Raw genomic sequence first — 19,763 nt, forward strand, 5'->3', positions numbered from 1 at the left:
TTCCACTACCGCCCACAAGATGGGTATGGGGTGCATAATAAATGAACTAAACTAACTCCCTTGTATGAATACCATCTCATATAATTGTTGTCCAATATGATGATACGGACAAGGCAATTAAGCTAAATGTGTATTAAACTTGAATCTGGATTAGATCTGCATGTGTTTTCTGAGGGAAGAAAACGTGTCTGGGGAGCTGAGTTTAACCGCCCAAGCTGCCCCACAACAAGCCAAGGTTATATAAGCTCTGCCTGCAGACTGGGTGGGCACACGGGAGACATCTCCCGTCACGCAGGGTGCAGTCGCACCTCCACAGATTGGTAATGACTCAAGAGGGCCACCACTTACGGGCTATTCATGCCCGTGCCACCTTTTGGATGGCTTAATCTTCTTCAATCATTCACTGGGTGGGCACACGGGAGACATCTGTCACGCAGGGTGCAGTCGCACCTCCACAGATCTACAGTATCATCTACTGATGCTGGTTATGGCTCAAAAGGGCCACCATTTATGGGCTATTCATGCCCGTGCCACCTTTTGGATGGCTTAATCTTCATCAATTGTGTGGGAGACATCTCCCGTCACGCAGGCTGCAGTCGCACCTCCACAGATCTCCAGTATCGGCTATTGATACTGGTAATGACTCAAGAGGGCCACCACTTACGGGCTATTCATGCTCGTGCCACCTTTTGGGTGGCTTAATCTTTATCAATTAATCATCACTGGGTGGGCCCCTGTTCTCGACAAGCAAGCAGCTGCTCATTTACAAAAAAAAAAAAAAGTCCCCCAATCTGAGCGCGTTTTCCCGAGACCGCAGAAAATGGGTATACCATATACGAGTATATGTGGGCTTCGCGCCAGCCGCCCTTTAAAATTGGATCTAGAATTGGATCTTTATACGCATGTATACCACATTCATCATACATACTCTTTCAATGTTTCTGCATGCATGTAGCGTGTCTCATCATTTACACATGTAATGTTAGACACCTATGTAAGTGGGTAATTATAGGTAATTAATAATGTTAATTATTTAGGATTACTTGTACATAGGCGATATGCATCCTTCGTTATTATTATGTGCACCATTTATCATTCTGGGATGACTTCTCAAACCTTGTATACTTTATTTACGTATTACTACGTTCGGGTGCATGTGCCCCTACTTACGTAGAATAGGTATACTGTACAAGTACATAAGAACAAAGGCAACTGCAGAAGGCCTATTGGCCCATACGAGGCAGCTCCTATTTATAACCACCCAATCCCACTCATACATGTCCAACCCATCATATACATGTCTAACCCATGTATATTGATAACTGTACAAGTACAGTTATTACGGTAACTTAACATGTATCCCTGCACATGCAACACCACAGGCTGCATCTTATTAATATTTAAAATTAATAAAACATATCGCCTATGGTGTTTGTTTCGGGTAGGTCCTTATATAATCTAACATAATTTTTAATTAGGTTCCTAAGTTTACATACATACAGTATATCTATCTCTATATAATGGCGCATATTATAAATTTGTGAAACTGGTGCACATTTTAAATTCCACAAGGCAATAAGCACTTCATTCACGTGACCGTTGGGGTTCACTAAGGAATTCCGTGAGTGAACACGTCATACATATTGTACAACTTTTGATTTAATCCATTTAATAACACATATCATATAATGCATACAATCGAATATAAATAATACAAATTAGTGAAATAGAACTTTTATCGTCATAATAATGTGAATATTTTAGTATATGATGCGAATTTGCCGTTTATAATAGTTGTCAGTGTGACGTTTGGCACCACCGCGCACCCTCGCCGTTGGCGACGAGGGATTAGCGGCGAGTTTGAAAAGGTAAACATACACCCCGAGGTGGCCATGGCAGCTAAACTCTCTAGGAGCTGGTCGTTTTTCAGCGGGCGTCGCCCCCACAACGGCGAATGCCTCAGCCAGGACTACCAGCCCACCACACCCGGAACCCGGGTCAATCTGCAGGATAGATTTAGCCAGGAGAAACACCAGGAGGGAAGATGGCGAAGAGGGCCTTTACTACCGCCTCCTCCTCCACCACCCACACGCAAGTTAGTCATCGGAAACTTGTTTTAGCTACTGACGTCACCCCCTGTGGGCTTGGAGGGGCTGATCAGCATATAGATTACATCCTTGACATTTATAGTGTTGGTAGTAGTGAGTCTGAACACTTTGCTCAAGATAGATCCAGAGATAAGGAGATTAGGATACAAGGAAGCTGCTATGATGCCTGGGGTTTTGGGCTGCCTTAATTGTATGTTGTTTTGGCCACATGCAGCTATATATGAGAATAACTTTGTTCCTCATGCTGTTAATGAGTTAACATGACTATAAATACAATTATTGCGGTGCAATGTTCCTTATGTAATATATTTTCGTGTTCAATAAATTATAGATTTTTTTAAGTAAGAATTTGGGGGATGAATTCTAAATGGTTTCTTTCATTGAATAGAATTAACCAATAGTTTTCCAGATAGATTTTCAATTAGTTTGGTTTGAGTAGTAAAGGTTTTCTAGAAAATCCTGGGATTGTTAGCATTTGATGTTTTAAAGAATAGTGTGCGAGATAGTTTTTGCACCATTTTATTTTTGAATACTGTAAAAACTTTCACAATGTTTTATATTTCTAGCAACACATTCAAGCATCATGGAAATCATGCTCCTGAAGCACCCGAGCACCACCCGACTAATCCTAATAATGGATGTGCGGATAAGGAGCATTCTTCTGGGCAATGTGAGGATGAGGAAAACGGTTATGAGGAACCATATGAATATCCATCAAATAACTCAAATCTGCAACGAAGCCATCCACACCATTCTCAAGATTGCTGTGATAGCAATAGTAATCGGCCAGCTGGAGCTGCCCCTTCCTCTGTACCCTTTCCACGGCGCTCGCTTCGCAAGCTGCCCTCCGGTATAGCGCCCCTTTGGAACAACATCCAGGATAATGTTTCACAGCTGAAGCCACAAACTAGCAGATTCATTAATGAAGGTGGCAGGAAGATGAATCGTGCACTACAAGGGGTTAGGACATCATTTTCATCATTTACACAGGTATATTTTTTTTCCCCTAGGGATGTACTGTACTTAAAATTTATTTGCTTGGTTCACCTTGGCATGCAAATACTGTATATGTGCATATAATATAATGTAAGAATATGAAAACCCATAGCCTTACCTTGAGGTTACCTTGAGGTGCTTCCGGGGCTCAGCGTCCCCGCGGCCTTGGAGAAGGAAATTTTACAGAAGAAAGTTTCATAAGAGAAGGAGTGGAGAGGAAGCTAATTCCTATAAATATTATCATGCTGGTGCTTTAATATTTGTTTGAATTTTGTTGGGAAAAAAATTCCAGATGTTTCGAAACTCTACTCGGCGGCGGTATAAGTTGGATGGTGGAACACCCACTCGTACTCCAAGAAGAACTCCTGGCAAACTTTATTCCCCTTTTGACATGAGTACTCCTGCCACTCCTCACAGCTATGCCAAGGGACCTAAAAGGCTTCAAAATGCTTCTGCTAGAAGGTAAGCTTTATACAGCACAGTACGGTTATATTTAGTTACAATAATAATTTATTGTGTTGGGGGGACAGGCAGCCAGTGTATATATACATATTAGGCTTGTATCAAGTTTCCCTCTCCCCCCCCCCCTCCCATGGTGACATTACTGACCCTCCCCAGGAAGCAACTCCTAAACAAATTGACTAAGTCCTGAATACCTACTAGGTGATAAGAAATGTGCCCAACCATTTCTGTTCCACCCAAGATTCGAACCTAGAATTGAGAGTCGAGAACGAACCTAACTGTAATATCAGGACCCTAGTTATCAAGAAATTTTTTCAAACTAGAATTACTATTCAAAGAGTCAATTTTAATTATTAATTGCATATATACAAATATATAAAACTAAGACAGAAAGACTATTTACTGATAAACTGTTCAATAACTTGTGCAAGTATTATTTCACCACTTCTAAGTGCAGTATTGTTGATTGTTGTATAGCATTGAAACACTATTTTGGGATAGCATTGCTTCGCCTATGGGATAGAATTGCTACCTACACCTGTGGGGACACTATAGTATTGCTGCACCTGAGACACTATTGGTACACTTGTGAGATAGCATTGGTACGCCTATGGGACAACATTGTGATGATAATAATAAATCATTGTGTGCAACCACACAACAACTTGACTAATTCCTGGGTACTTATTTACTGCTAGGTGAACAGGAGCAATAGATGATAGGAAACGTACTCAACCATTTCTGTCCCGCCCTGGATTTGAATCCGAAGATCCCAATTGTGATTTGAGAACGAACTTGACTGTAATACCGGTACTAAAAATTACTATTACTACTACTATTATGTAGTGGTAGTAGCATTACATGGAATATCATTACTGTTGTGATATTGCATTTTACAAATGTAAACACCATGACAATTAACTAATTGTTATGATGTTTAAGTACATCTGGTGTACTTTCAGAAAGTAATGAGTCTATAGAGTATAAAATATTATAAGGGCATATGTCACCCAATTTATTTCTTAAATTTGGAGTAAATGGTGAATGTTTCATTTATATATAGAAATTATTAATATTTGTTATATGTTTTGTCCCTTGCATCTCAGTGTGAAATTCTAGGTAACTTTGTAGTGAAAGTGTTTAATGTGTAAGTATGGCATGGGCAAATTAAAAAATACTATGGGGAGAATGTTCCTAATGGTGAGTCTTATGCAGTATTTTGAATTCAGCTGAGGTTTACACCATTTGTTTTTTGAATTTAATATTAATTTAAATTTTACAGGAACATCTATGGTAATGAAAATAGAGGTGTTATACGATTGGCTCAGCATCATGCAGGTTCTCCGTTGGGCCCTCGTCAATGGAATCATTTCCATTCTCCTTCCCAGGCTTTACATCGTGATATCACGGCTGTGAACAGAGGCCTGAAGGACCTTGAACATGTGAGCAGTGGAATCCTTCATAATGAAAAAGAAAAATGGATTCAGTTTCAGTAAATGTAAGCCCTTGTATTGACTGAACCTTTCACACAATTTTACACAATACACAATTTATTGTATGATAGTGTGGAGGTATTCACTGTCTGACTTTATGATGAAGCTGAAATCTGTGAATGGGGATTTTTGAACTCCTTTGTTACTTTACAGTGCTTAGAAAGAGTTTTTAAATAGGGAATTTACTTTTTAATCAGCAAATGTGTTTAATTCCATTCATGCTCAACATGTTTTCCAAGTTCAACTTTGATGATAAAATATATATAATGTAATTTTATATATATATATACGGTATATACACATACCTATCACGCTTTGAAGTTCAAACGTATATTTCATGGATATTATTTTAACTATCGGTAAAATGCACACGTTATTTTTGCATTTTCATGCATTTAGTAGTTTGCAAACTTTGTTTTATCAAGGATGTAATACTTATTAGCAGAGGCAGCTCTTTGTTATACTACATACCATAACTAGATTATTGTATAGGAAATTTTTCTCATTCATTTAAAACTGTGTGTTTGAATTGTTTCTTTACACACTCCATACTTAACCCGTGTCTTCCAAGCTTCACTCGCATACTCTGTTTTCCTTTCTTCACAAATTTCACATATTCATTTACTCATTTCTTGTGTTTTTATACACTCTTTGCTGAAGCATGTGTGGCATTCACTAACCAATGTGCTAGCATGATTCTTGCTAGCTAGCAAGAAGACCTTACCTTACTAGGTAAGGTAAGCTAGCATGCTAGCATCTTGATTAAAAAAATTTGACACTTCATTTACCACAAAAGAAAACACATCTCAATCTTAACTCGTGCACTTCATTTTTCATCCATTTAATTTTCAGTGCACTTAATATTTTATTTTTATAAAAAAAATTCCATGACTTTTACATTATGTTCGATTTATTTTTCCAAAGATTTGTATAAGTACACGGGGATAATTTTAAGTACAATTGTTTGATTCTCTTATACCCTACATTCCAGTTTATGATTTTCAGCTTTATAACTGTAGCATAAATTTCTTTCGAGCCAGTATTACTGATGGGAAGTTTTTCAGATAAAATTTGTGTTTTTGAGATATTTATGGAAGGGATTTAGGATGAAGCATCTATAGATACAGTATTCATTAGTGGGGGTCAGTGTACACAAGACATATCGAAGCTCTCATGACTAGTTTTTTAAGATTATTTTTAGAGGCAAGGTTCTCTTTCTGCCATAAATTCTTTAAGTACAAGTAAATGACCATTTTCGTTTTGTTCTGATGAGAATTTCTCTTAAGCTCTCAACGAATGTTATCTACCAGTGGGAGAAGACTTTATTTGTAGATTAAGCTCCACTCGGAGGAAAACTTTCGTTAAGAAAGTTCTCGGTGAAACCTTATTTACCAATAGTTTTTTTGTTTGGTATTTCTTCTCATCATTATCAGTCCTTGGTGCTTTCTCTGTAAAGTTCATGTATTCTAACCTGTAGAGATCAGCAATTTAAGACTGGACAAGGAAAATTACTGCTGTGTTTATATGCATATTTTAGAGTAATTAATGATACTTAAATGGGCATCTTTCACAAAGTGAATTTTCAAATGCATTTGAGTTTAAAACTTTTGCTATTTTGAAGAGACAAGGTGTACTATTGAGTAAATAGAAAATTTGCTAACCCTATAGCCCTATAGTTCTCTTGCATTAATTTTTAGTTTTGTCTGGATGAGGTATTAAGTGTCTTTTGTTTTGGGGAGGTGGGGGCTTGTTTCTTGCACGTTAGTACAACATATGCATTCACAAGCAAGATATTCATGTGATTGTAACTATGTTGTCTCAGTAATGCAGGAGGTGTTCCTCTTCTGTACGTTTATATATATATATTTTATTATTATTATTATACAATACATCTAATGGTTTATAATGAAAAATAAACTAGAGATTATTATTACATAAGACAGTTTAAATTTTGGAGTAAGATAATTATAGGTCAAAATTTGAACATTGAGGAATAGGAATCTAACCGACTGCTCTCTGAACATTTAATAGAATAACCATAAAGGTACCTGTAATGTGCTATATATGGATTATGAAACACTTAACTTTACAGGTCTCAAGAAGATTGCATGGATTTGTCTAGGGTAATTAAGTTTGTTGGTATTTGCATTAATACACTTGTGTATAAATATGTACTGTATATTACAGAAAAGCTAAATTAACTTACCTCAGAGGTATTGCATTATTCAAAAGGTAATGTTGAATTATAGAATACCATACTAGTCTAAACAAAATTTACACTAAGGTAAATTATTCTATGCTGGTTATATTTTGTTAATCTTATTTCTGGTCCATGTTGCAGCAGTGACTCGACGATCATTAATGTTCATGATGGGTGTCACAACTGGGTACTGTTCTCATAAGGAATGAAGGGGAAAATTATTTATTTCTCAGAGAGTTAACTATTTAAGTATTAGGGTTTAATAATATGGGGTTCCGTAGGCAAATGATTTTGTAGTGTTGTAGGTAATCCTTGGTGCCACTAGAAAGAAACGTGCACGAATGAGAAAAATATTACCAGTACAGTATTAATATTCAAGGGAGTTGACATTCATTATGTCGAATCTTGGGCGAGATATTTTAACTTTAACATTAAGATGCCACAGTGCCAAATACAGTGAAATATTCATAATCAGGAGTAGTTAAAATGAGACTGGGTATTGGGGGGTCCCTCTGTTCTTCCTCCGTGATCTCTTGGGTAGTCGGATTTTGTGATAGATATTATGTTGGTAATGATGGAATTTGATCTTGCTTTATTGCTCATATGATATTAAATAGTAATGGGATATTTCTGTGGAACCACAAATTTCTGTGGATGTGTAAAGTGTGGTTTGGATTTTTGTTTCTCTCGTATTAAGCAAATCATGGAATAATTTTTTTGTTTGGAATGAGCCTTGGTTAACTTCTGTAAATATATGCATTCTTGAACAGATTCCAAAAATATTTGGTGCTAATCTTATTTTTTATTTTTTTTTTACTTGAAAAATTCACCTTTTTATTTTATTACTTATGTTTGTGAGGAAGTACTCGTAATTTCTACACATTGCGTGTTCTTTTCATACATTTTTATGCTTTTCACCATTTTTTATGGTTCTCTCTCTTTAGATATTTTACATTTTATCAAATGTTCTTAATTGTCACATTAATTTCTCATACTTTCAACATATTCATGACACAAGTTTTACATATATTCATACTTCGTGCTTTCCACACTGATTCCCAAAGCCTTCCACACTCATTACTCATGTTTTCCACACATGCATTCCTCAGGCTTTTTATAAATTCAGGCATTTGCACACATTTATCATTATTTACATATTTCAGTGCTCATTCTTTCTATACATTACTCATGATTTCCACACACTCCTCATTTTCTTATTCTCTACATATTTCCCAATATAGCCACACATTATCTATACATTATTAAGCTGTGCAAGTAAATGGCTTGACTTGTGTTATAGCCAAGTTAGCATGTGTAGAACTTCAACAGATGCTTCAGGCGGTCTTTAAACTAGGAACATTACACAGTTGACCGCAGCCAATGATTTTTTTTTTTTTTTTTTTTTGTGTGTGTGGGGGGGGGGGGAGGGGAAGTCCACCAGTCCATTTTGGAAAGAAAACTTATCTAGTTGAGCAAAGCATCAAAGATAGGTTTTGTTTTATGTATTATTTTGGGAGCCAGTTGAACATGTCACTTGACCTGTTGTACTGTATGCTTGGCAGACTTTTACTGTATTGGGAATGTAGTATTTTTAGCAGTGCGAGCTACATTTGTTCTTTGATGGTTATGATTTTATGTGAATATCTAAAATGGCAAATTATGGTTATATCCTGCTTATATACAAGGTTTGCTTATACAGTATAGCCATTATATAACAATTTTATTTTATATTTATGTAATATATTTGTTAAATTACACTATCTAATAGTGAGAAGTCCCCATCAACTGGATCAGACCATGATGTTCAACTATACTGATCATAAAGTTATGAATTAGTCATTCACTGAAGTATTTGAAAATGTATGACCAGGGATCTTCAGTATAAAAGTGCTGATTAAACAAATATATTAAAATGTTACATGAATTTTCCTAACTGAAATGAAAGTCACTATCAAAAACAGTTGCTTATTTATACTAAACATGGTAAATGATCAGGACGGATTTAAAATGTACTGTATTAGAAAAGTATGCTAAAGTGAAATTGTTTAAAATAGTGTCCGTTAGCTAAATCTTCCCACCGAGATCACCTCTAAACGGTATTTTACTTATTAATGTTGCTATTAATTTCTATACTTTTACATTATTTGGAATTGACCTGATTTTTTGTTCAGAGGTAAAATATATATTCTATATATATATATATATATATATATATATATATATATATATATATATATATATATATATATATATATATATATTGCTTCTGTTAGTAAACTAATTATCTGTGATTTATATAAAAGAAGTTGCAAAATATCTGCTTAATACATGAGCAGGTAATTATATTTTCATTATGTAGGGGTTAAACATTTGCTGTCACAACCTATACACTGCAGAGCTATTAATAGTGTTGTACCTTAAACTATTTACTGATGTTGCTTTTGTTATGCTAAATGTGTTCAGCAAAATGTTATTCTACAATAGTATAGGTATTGTACAACTTGTAAGGTAATGATTTTTGCTACAAAATCTCTGGTTGAAAGGGATTCAGTTATTCCTTTTTTTAATTTTGGCTTAATTTACATAAAGTATATTGAGTGAATATGGTATCTGAAAAAAAAAATGTGTGTGTATTTCACTAAGCATATCTTCCTGGCTTAGTGCCTTCTTTTGAGGATTTCTTACTTAGGCATGTCCATAATACTGTACAAAATTGCTGAATATCTTTTCAATGAGATCAGCTATGGAATGAGGCAGGGGTCGTTCATGGCTCATTCACTTCCATAAACCACTTGCATAAACAAACAGTTCATTTCTTATGACTTGTGCCTTACTGTCTGTACCGCACTTTCCCATGTACAGTCGCACACCTTCTCATGGTGTTTTGATTTTCGGGGTGATTAGAAGCCTTACTTTTACAATGTTCCTTTGAGTCACTTGTCCCTCAGTAAAATCGTTGGTGACTGATACTTTTAGCATCACTGTCATTTTGCTCTAGTATTGGCATCCAGAATGATTTCTGTTCATTTTTCACTGTTCTGTGCTATAGATGATGCTACATAGTCTTACTGGCTTGGTGCCTTCTTTGATAATTACTAACTTTAAATACTATATTTTTCCCTCCAAAATATTTTACTTACTTATTCATCTCAAGTTAACCTTTTTAAAGGGTCTCGATGCTCTTTTTAAAGGATCTCATTGCTCTCTAATAGTTCTTTAAATATAATTTTTGTCTTAAAATACAAGTACTACCTAATTACATGATTAAAAGGCAACTGTAAAAAATTACTTTTTCAAGAGATCTGACTTGAATATTTTAATATATAAATTAAAATGCTACTAGCAGCTATTACAGTATATACTGTATTGCAGTATATTTTATATATTTATATATATAATTATTGTATTTGTATTTTAAATAAAATTGTGTAAGTTACCCTGTTTATAGTTTGTTATATTTCCATATTTGCTTTAAAAAATTATCAGAAACATGTAATTGGCAATGGTGGTTGAGAAGTTTGAGCTTATTTTCTTATTAGTTCTATTCACCTGGGAGTTAGGCAACTGTTGTGAATCACATGCTGGGGAAGGTATATCCTTGTCCTAGGGATATCCCAGTAAGCTTAATAGATTTCTTGTCCCCAACAATAGGAAACAAAATTTAGCGGATAGGAAAGGCTTAAAATAGGAGGCTGTTAAATTGCATCTTTATTACTGCACTATAATTGTGATGTGCCCTGCTCATTGAATATAAAGATGTAAGACAGCAAGCAAATATTTATCAGGAAATATCAAAATAATTAGTAAATTAAATATATTTAAAAAATATGCTTCTTAAATGTAGCATAATGTTGTATAGTTTAAGTAATAGGTCCTGCCCATTAAATATATAAGCACCATATTAAAGAGAAAGCAATTATATTTCAAAATATACCAATATATTTACCAAACAAAGCATTCTTTAGGCTGAAATTTAGACATAAAGAAGACTCCTAGCCCTCATAAGTGGTGTTCTCATCTGAAAGCTAAAGGTATTGATGTTCGAGTATAATCTTTGTATAACTGAAAAAAAGATGATTAAAACTTAAAATTTCTACACTTCAAATGAAATGAAAACAAGTAACCAACTTTGTTGCAAAGGAAACTTGATATGCAACTCCCATCAGTTTTATTTAAATTTTATTTCTGAATGCACCAATATTTTGAGTAATTTAATTGCTTAGTTAAGCAAATCTGTACATACCTTAGCCTCATTACAAGTAATATTGTATCATCCTGCCTTTTGAAACAGGAAATGATAATACAGTGCTGTATTGAAATTTCAGAAAATACATTTATAAATTGATCAAAATAATCTTAGGGTGTAATTAAGTAACAAAGATGCTTACCTCTTTATACAATGTTTTAGATGCCACTTCATGTGATATACCTTGCTCAATGATGGTATACCACTATAAAAGATGAAATGATCATTTAGTAAATATAAAAATATATTAAGGAATAGATATCAACACCCCACCCTTCTTATGCCAGTTTTAAGGTGCTACTGTTGAGTTAATACACCTTGTTCTTTAAATGCTTTAACTCTATAACATGTATAACATTAAATAAGCAATTGTCTGAAAAGGAAATATCACCATATTAACCAGCTAAATGATCACCACGCTTGCTCTGTATATAGATGGGTGTATATACACAAAGCTTACTCTAATCTTGGAGTATGTGAATTATATTTAGTACAATAATTCTTGATGACTGGTCAATAAGGTATAATGGCCTTACTAACCCTCCTCCAGTTGATAGGTCTTGAGCCTAACACCAAAATAAAGGTAAAGGAAAATGGTAGGGCATACTAGGAGTGGTTTAACTCTTGCTAATAGTAAGACACACTAGGAGTGGTTTATCTCTGGCTAATGGTAGGACTCACTAGGAGTGGTTTACCTCTGGCTAATGGTAGGACTCACTAGGAGTGGTTTACCTCTTGCTAATGGTAAGACACTAGGAGTGGTTTACCTCTAGCTATCTGTCAGAGGTAAAGATGTTGAATCTTTCCAGAACAATTAGGATATTGGTCAAGACACCACTTTTAAAGGTCAGATGTAACACAAGGAACAACGGTTTCAAGCTCAACAAACCACAATGTAGGACAGAAAACAGATGCTTTTTCACCCACAGTGTTATAAACCCATGGAACTTCATACCCGCTGAAGGCATACCTGTCAAAACACTGTTGCAATTAAAAATCCAGTTCGATAAAATCATCAGGATAAATGGGAGGGTCCCCTTTGACAACCCGCCGGCTTCTTGGCCTTATCGGCGCCACTAGAATAGTACCCCCTAGGAAAATTCAGGTATATATACAGTACAGTATATCTATCAGGCTGTATTAACATTCAGGGGTCAAAGGGATAGGTTGTGAAATAATGCAGGTGTATCAACGATACAATATAGCCCTTGACTTTTCCTACGAGTAGAATATTATAATACTGGACGCATGCTGTGTCTTATATACCCATTCATGTATCTATTTCATAAAATATATATAACAAGTTATTATTATGTGTAATAAATACACATATGCAATACATTGAATACACAATGCATTTGGTAATCAAAGTTGTATTAAGTAAAAATGTATATATAAATAAAACAATTTTAAAATAAATTGTCATTTTATATGGCGATTTTCAAATAAATTAAAATGAATTTGATTGAAACTGAAATTGAAATAAGTTTATTGAGGTAAAATACACACAAAGGGATGAGGTAGCTCAAGCTATTCTCACCCCGTTCAGTACATCGAGTTAATACATACATAAACACACATCATAAGCAATAAACATATTACCAAACATTCTGAGAGATAAACATATACATTTCCTACATGTTTATTTGATTAACACTGCAGCATATCGAATACCAAAGAAAACGTACGTTTGAATGTGGGAGTATAACCGAGCAACAAAGCCCACAAAACGACCCACAACAATGATACTTTCCTCCAGCTGCTTCGCTCCCTGGAGAACCCTGGCAGACAACACCCTTTACCACTACCTGACGTCTGGCGCTCTTATATCAAGGATCAGAGGCCTTAATAATACACTCTGCTAGCTGTGAAGAGGGAAGCCAAGTTATTTTATGCTTATATCGTGTTATGAACACCCAGCTTTGGCATATATAGTAGGCAATATAAACAATGTTTATTTGCTCTTGAAATAAAATACTGTCAAGTTTTATCGGCGAGTCAAATGGAAAAATAAGTCTATCATATCCTTGGTGACAGGAAGAAATGAATAATAGTTGCTAAATCACCGGACCCGAAGCAGTATTTGTGTGTACTATGTAACGGGTAAGGGAGATTTGTATGGTCCAAAACCTTAAATATTCATCTACTGTTTTATACTATACATTCATAATATTGAAAGTAATCATTGGTTGTACTTGGTTTTATTGTCAGCATTGTCTTTGTGGTATATGCTGTAAACTAATGACTTAGGGCAGTTTAGTTTAGTTCATTTATTATGCACCCCATACCCATCTTGTGGGCGGTAGTGGAAAGGGTTACAGAGGCACATACTGGGCTCAGGGACTGAACCCCACAATTCATTTAGCTAAACACTTAGGGCAGGATGACTCATTCTCCTAATTTAATGTCTATAATGTAAATTAAGTGCAAAACTATTATTATTTTATATAATGGTCAATAATTAAAAAAAAATAAGTTTTAGTGATATACAGTAAGATTCTATAGCCAATGACCACAAAAATCCCTTTGAGAATTAAGTTAAAACATGTTATTTTAAAGCAGTCATAATGTATCCATTCCAATAAACAAATCCACAAGGGACTTGATGAAGGTTCAAACCTACGCACAGGATGTTCCCAGACGCGCTTTAGTCAACTGTACCACCAGATGGTAAAAGAATTGCAACCTGGAATGCTACTGCCCTCACAAAGAACATAATGAGTAATGTTCTGTACTTTAAGAATTGTATCATCTGCAAACATCAAATTTATTATCATAACCATGGTAAAAACCCTTCTTTTAAAACCATATTCCAATCTTGACGTCACTTTGTCTAATGATCCCACCCCACCCATATATTCTTAACTACAAAAAGAATATTATACAACCATGATATACTCCCAAATTAATATAAAATAAATTGCTTATTACTCCATTGTCAAGAAAGAGTAGAGGATTCAGCTGAATCGCAGGTTGCATTGCTTTTGATCATGTCATGGCCGAGTTGTTTAGGGCACATGCTTGGAAGTACCCAGTGTGCAGGTTTGAATTCTTATCATGGCGTCTACCAATTTTCTCATTGATACATCACATTAATGTGTTTCTTTGTACTTTATATAATTATGCTAAAAAGTTTTTTATTGTACTGTATTTTTATTTTATATAATGGTTAATAATTAACAAAAACTCATGTTATAGTGATATACAGTACAGTAAATGTCTATAACCAATGAACACACAAGTCCCTTTGAGAACTAAGTTAAAACATGTTATTTTAAGAATAACATGAATGAATACAAGAAAATTGAATTGCATAAATACAAGTAAGTGTGTGTACGTTGTATTCATGTGTCCTATTAGCACATTTTATTTATTTCAGTGTGCCTTCACCATGGCTTGGAGACGTAACCAATTCCAAGGCCAATTTGGAATTAATGAAACTCCACTGACAGTTGCCATAGAATGTGGAAATTTTAAGGATGCAGAAGAGATTATTCAAGCCACCAGCGACCCATCCTTTCTGAATGATGGACAATATGAAAGATTTCCTCTTCACATGGTATTGACTAATAACCACTACCACACAGAACAGAGTCGCAACCTAAAAATTGCAAAATTGCTTGTCCAAAAAGGTGCTAACCCAAATCTACGGATACCCTATGAGGATCTGGATCGAGCATCACCTAGCCCTTTTGAAGAGCTTGTAGTGTACCATGAAGTGCTTAAATCTTACGTGGATGGTAATTCTGAAATTCTATGTGAAGAATTAAATATGTACTTTGAATTAGAAGAAATTAAGCTAGAATTTATAACTAACACCATAGATTTTGAAGGTACAAAGTGTATGCCTAACATTGAAAGCTGTAATAAACTAGTCAAGCAGACCAGTGACTTAATCGATGTGTTTTTAGAGTATGGTAGTGATCCTAATGTTATTACAACTTTTGCCCACAAGACCCTCTTCCACTGGGTGATTGAACATGAGGATATAGTCTTAGCAAAGTGTTTCCTGAACACTTGTAGAGTTAATTTAAATCTATGTGACATTCATGGGACTTCACCATTAATGGATGCCATATTGAGAAATGATCCAGTAAATTCTCTTCATTTGTACAATGTCATGTGTGATACTGTTGATTTTATTGATGTAAACATGCATAATTGCTGTGGTGAAACAGCACTCTTTAGAGCAGTGTTTGTTGGAGCAGTAGATTTAGCCACAAGACTGTGTAAGTATGGAGCACACACACAAACTAATGTTTCTCTCTCTCAAGTACCAGTTACATATCCAAGTAAATGCTTTTTCTGTTCAAGTTCTCACATTCAGCAAGTGCCCATTTTATCAACTCCTTTGTTAGCACCGTTATTAGCCGATGCTCCAACCAGACTTCGTTACACTCATGTCTCTTCACAAGATTTTGATATTAAAATTGTTCGTCCACATAAACACCTTATTGACAAGATTATTTCATCATCCATTTCTCCCCTTATAGACACAGGATGCTTGAATAATCAGACTGTTGCTTCTGAGGTGACACCTCTTTTGTCTTTGAGTAATTTTGTACATTTAAAAGATGGAAGAATTCAGCCTACTGATTTGATAACATTAATGTTTGGCCAGGTGTCTGCAGGTCTTCGGCAACTGTGCATTAGATCTCTCTTTGATTATGTTTTTATGGTCTCTGACATTCCCAGAAAGACATGGCCTGATTTGGTTCTTCATGAACTATGTATCAAAGACTGCAAAGGGGCATTGATGGAATCATACATGATAGAATTAATAGAATTACTTGGTCTTCCACAGTCCTTCAAAATATTTTTTGAAATTGAAGCTGCTAAATATCAAATTTCTAAGTTAATTATGGGTCTTCAGAGTGTGGATTGTGATCAAGCATGTTCAGCATCAGATGAATCAATGTTTGATGAAGATGATGATGATAATGTGTCATATGATACTTCATTATTCTCATCAGATTATGGAGATTCCCTTCTCCTCTTCTCTTCTGACATGCTCAGTGAGGAATCATCAGAGGAGGTTGAGGATCTCTCTGAAGAAGATTTCTCTGGAAGCGAAGAGGATGAAAAAGAGAAAAAGACTGAAGAGACTAAAAAAGTGAATGTAGAAGCGAGTGCACATAGGAAAATTAAATGTGAATTAGAGAGCAGCTCAAGTTGTGCTTCAGACGACATCAGGGTTGTTGTAGAATCTTTGTGCGAGGATGTAGCTGAAGATGTAGCTCATCATGCACATTCTCTAGAGTGCTGTGAGAATTATCAAAGATTCAAAGATGAGTCAACAGTTTCAAGTGTATCAGATGCAGATTTAACTGTAAGTGAACCTTTGTCTGAAACTTTGTCAGATTCATCATGGTAGCACAGGTAACCAAGGGAGGAAATGAAATACAAGATTTTGTAAATAATAATTGTCAACATAAATCTTATGTACTAATCCTTGTATAGCAAAATGAGATAATATGTAGTTAATGTAAACTATAAATATGTGCTCAGTACTTGTGTGTGCATGGGTGGGTGAGGGGTTCTGTATTTGTTTTATGCGCAATATTTTAAAGGCTTAATTTTTTTTGTTAACATTTAGACATTTAAAGAATATGGGACTAGGCATGTGCTGGAGTTAAAATATCCCATCAAACTTTCTAATACAGTACAGATTTATAAGCAGATACAGTAATTTTTTGCAAGGATATTGCCATAATTTTACAGATGCAGTACAGTAAATTTAGTGCTTTCCTAATCTATAACCAGTAACTAGACATTGCATGTACAGTATTTAATAATGCAATGTAGTCAGCACACGCATTACGAATTTAATAGAAAAATAAAAAATACCTGACGACTTATATCCATCAATTAATTTTTTTAGGTTCATTGCTTTTGTTGTACAGTATACACGAGATTTGCTCTCCTAATATGTCCTAATATGTGTTACGTAATTAGCATTGTAAGCATACATTAGAATACTGTACTATACTCAAAGACTGCATTCTGTATCACTACAGTATTATATAATTTGTATAGCGTTAAAATGGGACGGAAAGGAATCCATATTATTGTATATTAATACTGTACTTGTATAATGTAACCATGATGTTCATGAATTACAAGGCAAGAGGACCAAGTGATACCAAAGTTGCTGTGTTAATTTCTAGGGTCCACAGGGTTAGCATTCCCAAAGGAGCTTCCATATGTTCATAAATTATTTTGTCTCGGATTTGTCTTAAGCAGTTTTAATTTAACTCAAGATATTGTTATTGGCTATCAGAATGTAATGTGGTTATAATATGAGAACTTTGGATTTACATATCTATGTTAAGAACCCGGTGATCTGAGAAGGCTACATAATAATATAATAATAATAATAATAATAATAATAATAATAATAATAATATTTTATTCATACAATGTACAATCCATTTGACACGTTAAAGCAAATGAGATTGATCGAGCTCAGAGGTACTTCATTGATAATCTCTCTAAATGGGGACAAATCTTGTATAAAGCTTTAAAGTAAATTGTGTAGCATTCATCATGATTTTACTTGCACGATATAATAAAGCCCACTTATACAGTAATTACAATCACATATATATTTCATCATGGCTGCAAACATGCTTTTTCCCACCACATAGAATGTCAACCTCCAAAGTTTATAGCTACAGTGCTGTAGGTTAATATTTTCCTATTATTCATGTACAGACATTAATTTATAAATATTCGTAATACTGTACTGTACTGCATATGATATTATATACGGGTACTGTGTGTATTGTATATATTATACACAGTACTGATATATTAATACTGTATACATAGAGTACTGTATTTATGCTGTATAATGAAGTGATATATTGCATTACCAGTATGTGTAATCTTTTTACACTTGGTTTAAAAATAATTGATTGATAAAGCACTTGGCAAGCTGGTTGAGTGATGAGGAAGGATGCCTTTCTTGAGTTGTATCGATTGTCTGCCTAAGATATCCATAAAAATGCCTTATACTGTACTGTAATTTTAAGTGCATTAAATTTGTTGATTTACAGTACTGTAATTCAAAGCTTTTATTTAGATTTTAGCAAGAGCTATATAACTAAATATATATTTCTTTCAATTAAGATCTATATTTTCAATTGAATAAACTATCAATCAAAGATGAATAGTAAATTAATATTTGGAACAAGGCATATAATTTGTTGGCCATTAATAGTATTATTTTCCTTGAATCATATCTATAGGATTCATTTAGCCTATAAATTTACAGATCTGATTTATAAGTCATCAAAATATAACTATCATCAATATAGTCAACATGTATGCTACTCTAGATGTTAGTCACTGCCTAGCATACTGGGCCTATATATTACATTTCAGTCATACAAGTGAAATATGATACATGATAACAATATAAATTTATTTTACACACACGTACGTACAGCATGTACATTCTAAATGCTACATTTGCTTTCAGTAAATAAATTTTTTCTCATTCTAATAAATTTTTGTTATATCCTTTTGAGTTTTAAGATTTTCAGAATTTTCAGAATTCTGAAATTCTAACCTTTTCAGAATTAAAAGCGTACAATACCTCCAGGTATTGTACACTTTTAAGGCTTGAAAAATTTATCAAGATAAATTTTGCATACATTCAACATTAAAATATGTAATTGAAACAATTACAATGAATGTTAATTATGCACCAATTAAATTACATTGAAAGTTGTCAACAGTAATGAGAGAAAAAAAAGAAATAACTAATACTGTAGTAAGAGCAGCAGATATGTAAAGTTTTTTTATATTAATAAACTTAGATACACACAATTCAATTTCTTTATTATGCACCCCATACCCATCCCGTGGGCGGTGGTGTAAAGGATTACAGAGGCACATAATCGGTTCAGGAACTGAACCCTCTAGTTCGTTTAGCTAAGCAAATAACAATATTTGACTGCTAGTTACAAAGATACACACAGCAATGTATTGTTATATTTTATATGAAGAATTATAGATCAAGAGATAGATACAAGTTTATCAAATACTGTATCCCCATCTCACGGGATGGTTGGTCATACATGAAATCGGGGAAAACCTGCAATGTAAGTCTAGTTTACAAGTGTGAACTTGAAAACTGTGTAGAACACAAGAATATCGCAGTATTAGTGCGTATATGAAGTAATTACAAAGTTCAAAATTGAAATGCTCGTAAATCATGGATAACGGCACTCACATGTATAGTGTTAGTGTGT

The 19,763-nt window shown here is 34.3% G+C and overlaps 2 protein-coding genes across 2 annotated transcripts; both read left to right on the forward strand.

Annotated features, from left to right (window-relative positions):
• The first annotated feature begins 1,835 nt into the window (after window positions 1-1,835).
• Window positions 1,836-10,695, forward strand: LOC123768697 (uncharacterized). Its single transcript, XM_045759386.2, has 4 exons — window positions 1,836-2,095; window positions 2,675-3,098; window positions 3,397-3,566; window positions 4,849-10,695. The coding sequence occupies exons 1-4, from the start codon at window positions 1,893-1,895 to the stop codon at window positions 5,060-5,062; spliced, it is 1,011 nt and encodes a 336-aa protein (XP_045615342.1). The 5' UTR covers window positions 1,836-1,892; the 3' UTR covers window positions 5,063-10,695.
• A 2,561-nt stretch (window positions 10,696-13,256) lies between these two features.
• LOC123768696 (uncharacterized) lies at window positions 13,257-17,649 on the forward strand. Its single transcript, XM_045759385.2, has 2 exons — window positions 13,257-13,608; window positions 14,885-17,649. The coding sequence occupies exon 2, from the start codon at window positions 14,897-14,899 to the stop codon at window positions 16,877-16,879; it is 1,983 nt and encodes a 660-aa protein (XP_045615341.1). The 5' UTR covers window positions 13,257-13,608; window positions 14,885-14,896; the 3' UTR covers window positions 16,880-17,649.
• Window positions 17,650-19,763: the final 2,114 nt, after the last annotated feature.

Source organism: Procambarus clarkii, chromosome 83 (genome assembly GCF_040958095.1).
Source record: "Procambarus clarkii isolate CNS0578487 chromosome 83, FALCON_Pclarkii_2.0, whole genome shotgun sequence".
In the NCBI taxonomy this organism is placed as follows: domain Eukaryota; kingdom Metazoa; phylum Arthropoda; class Malacostraca; order Decapoda; family Cambaridae; genus Procambarus; species Procambarus clarkii.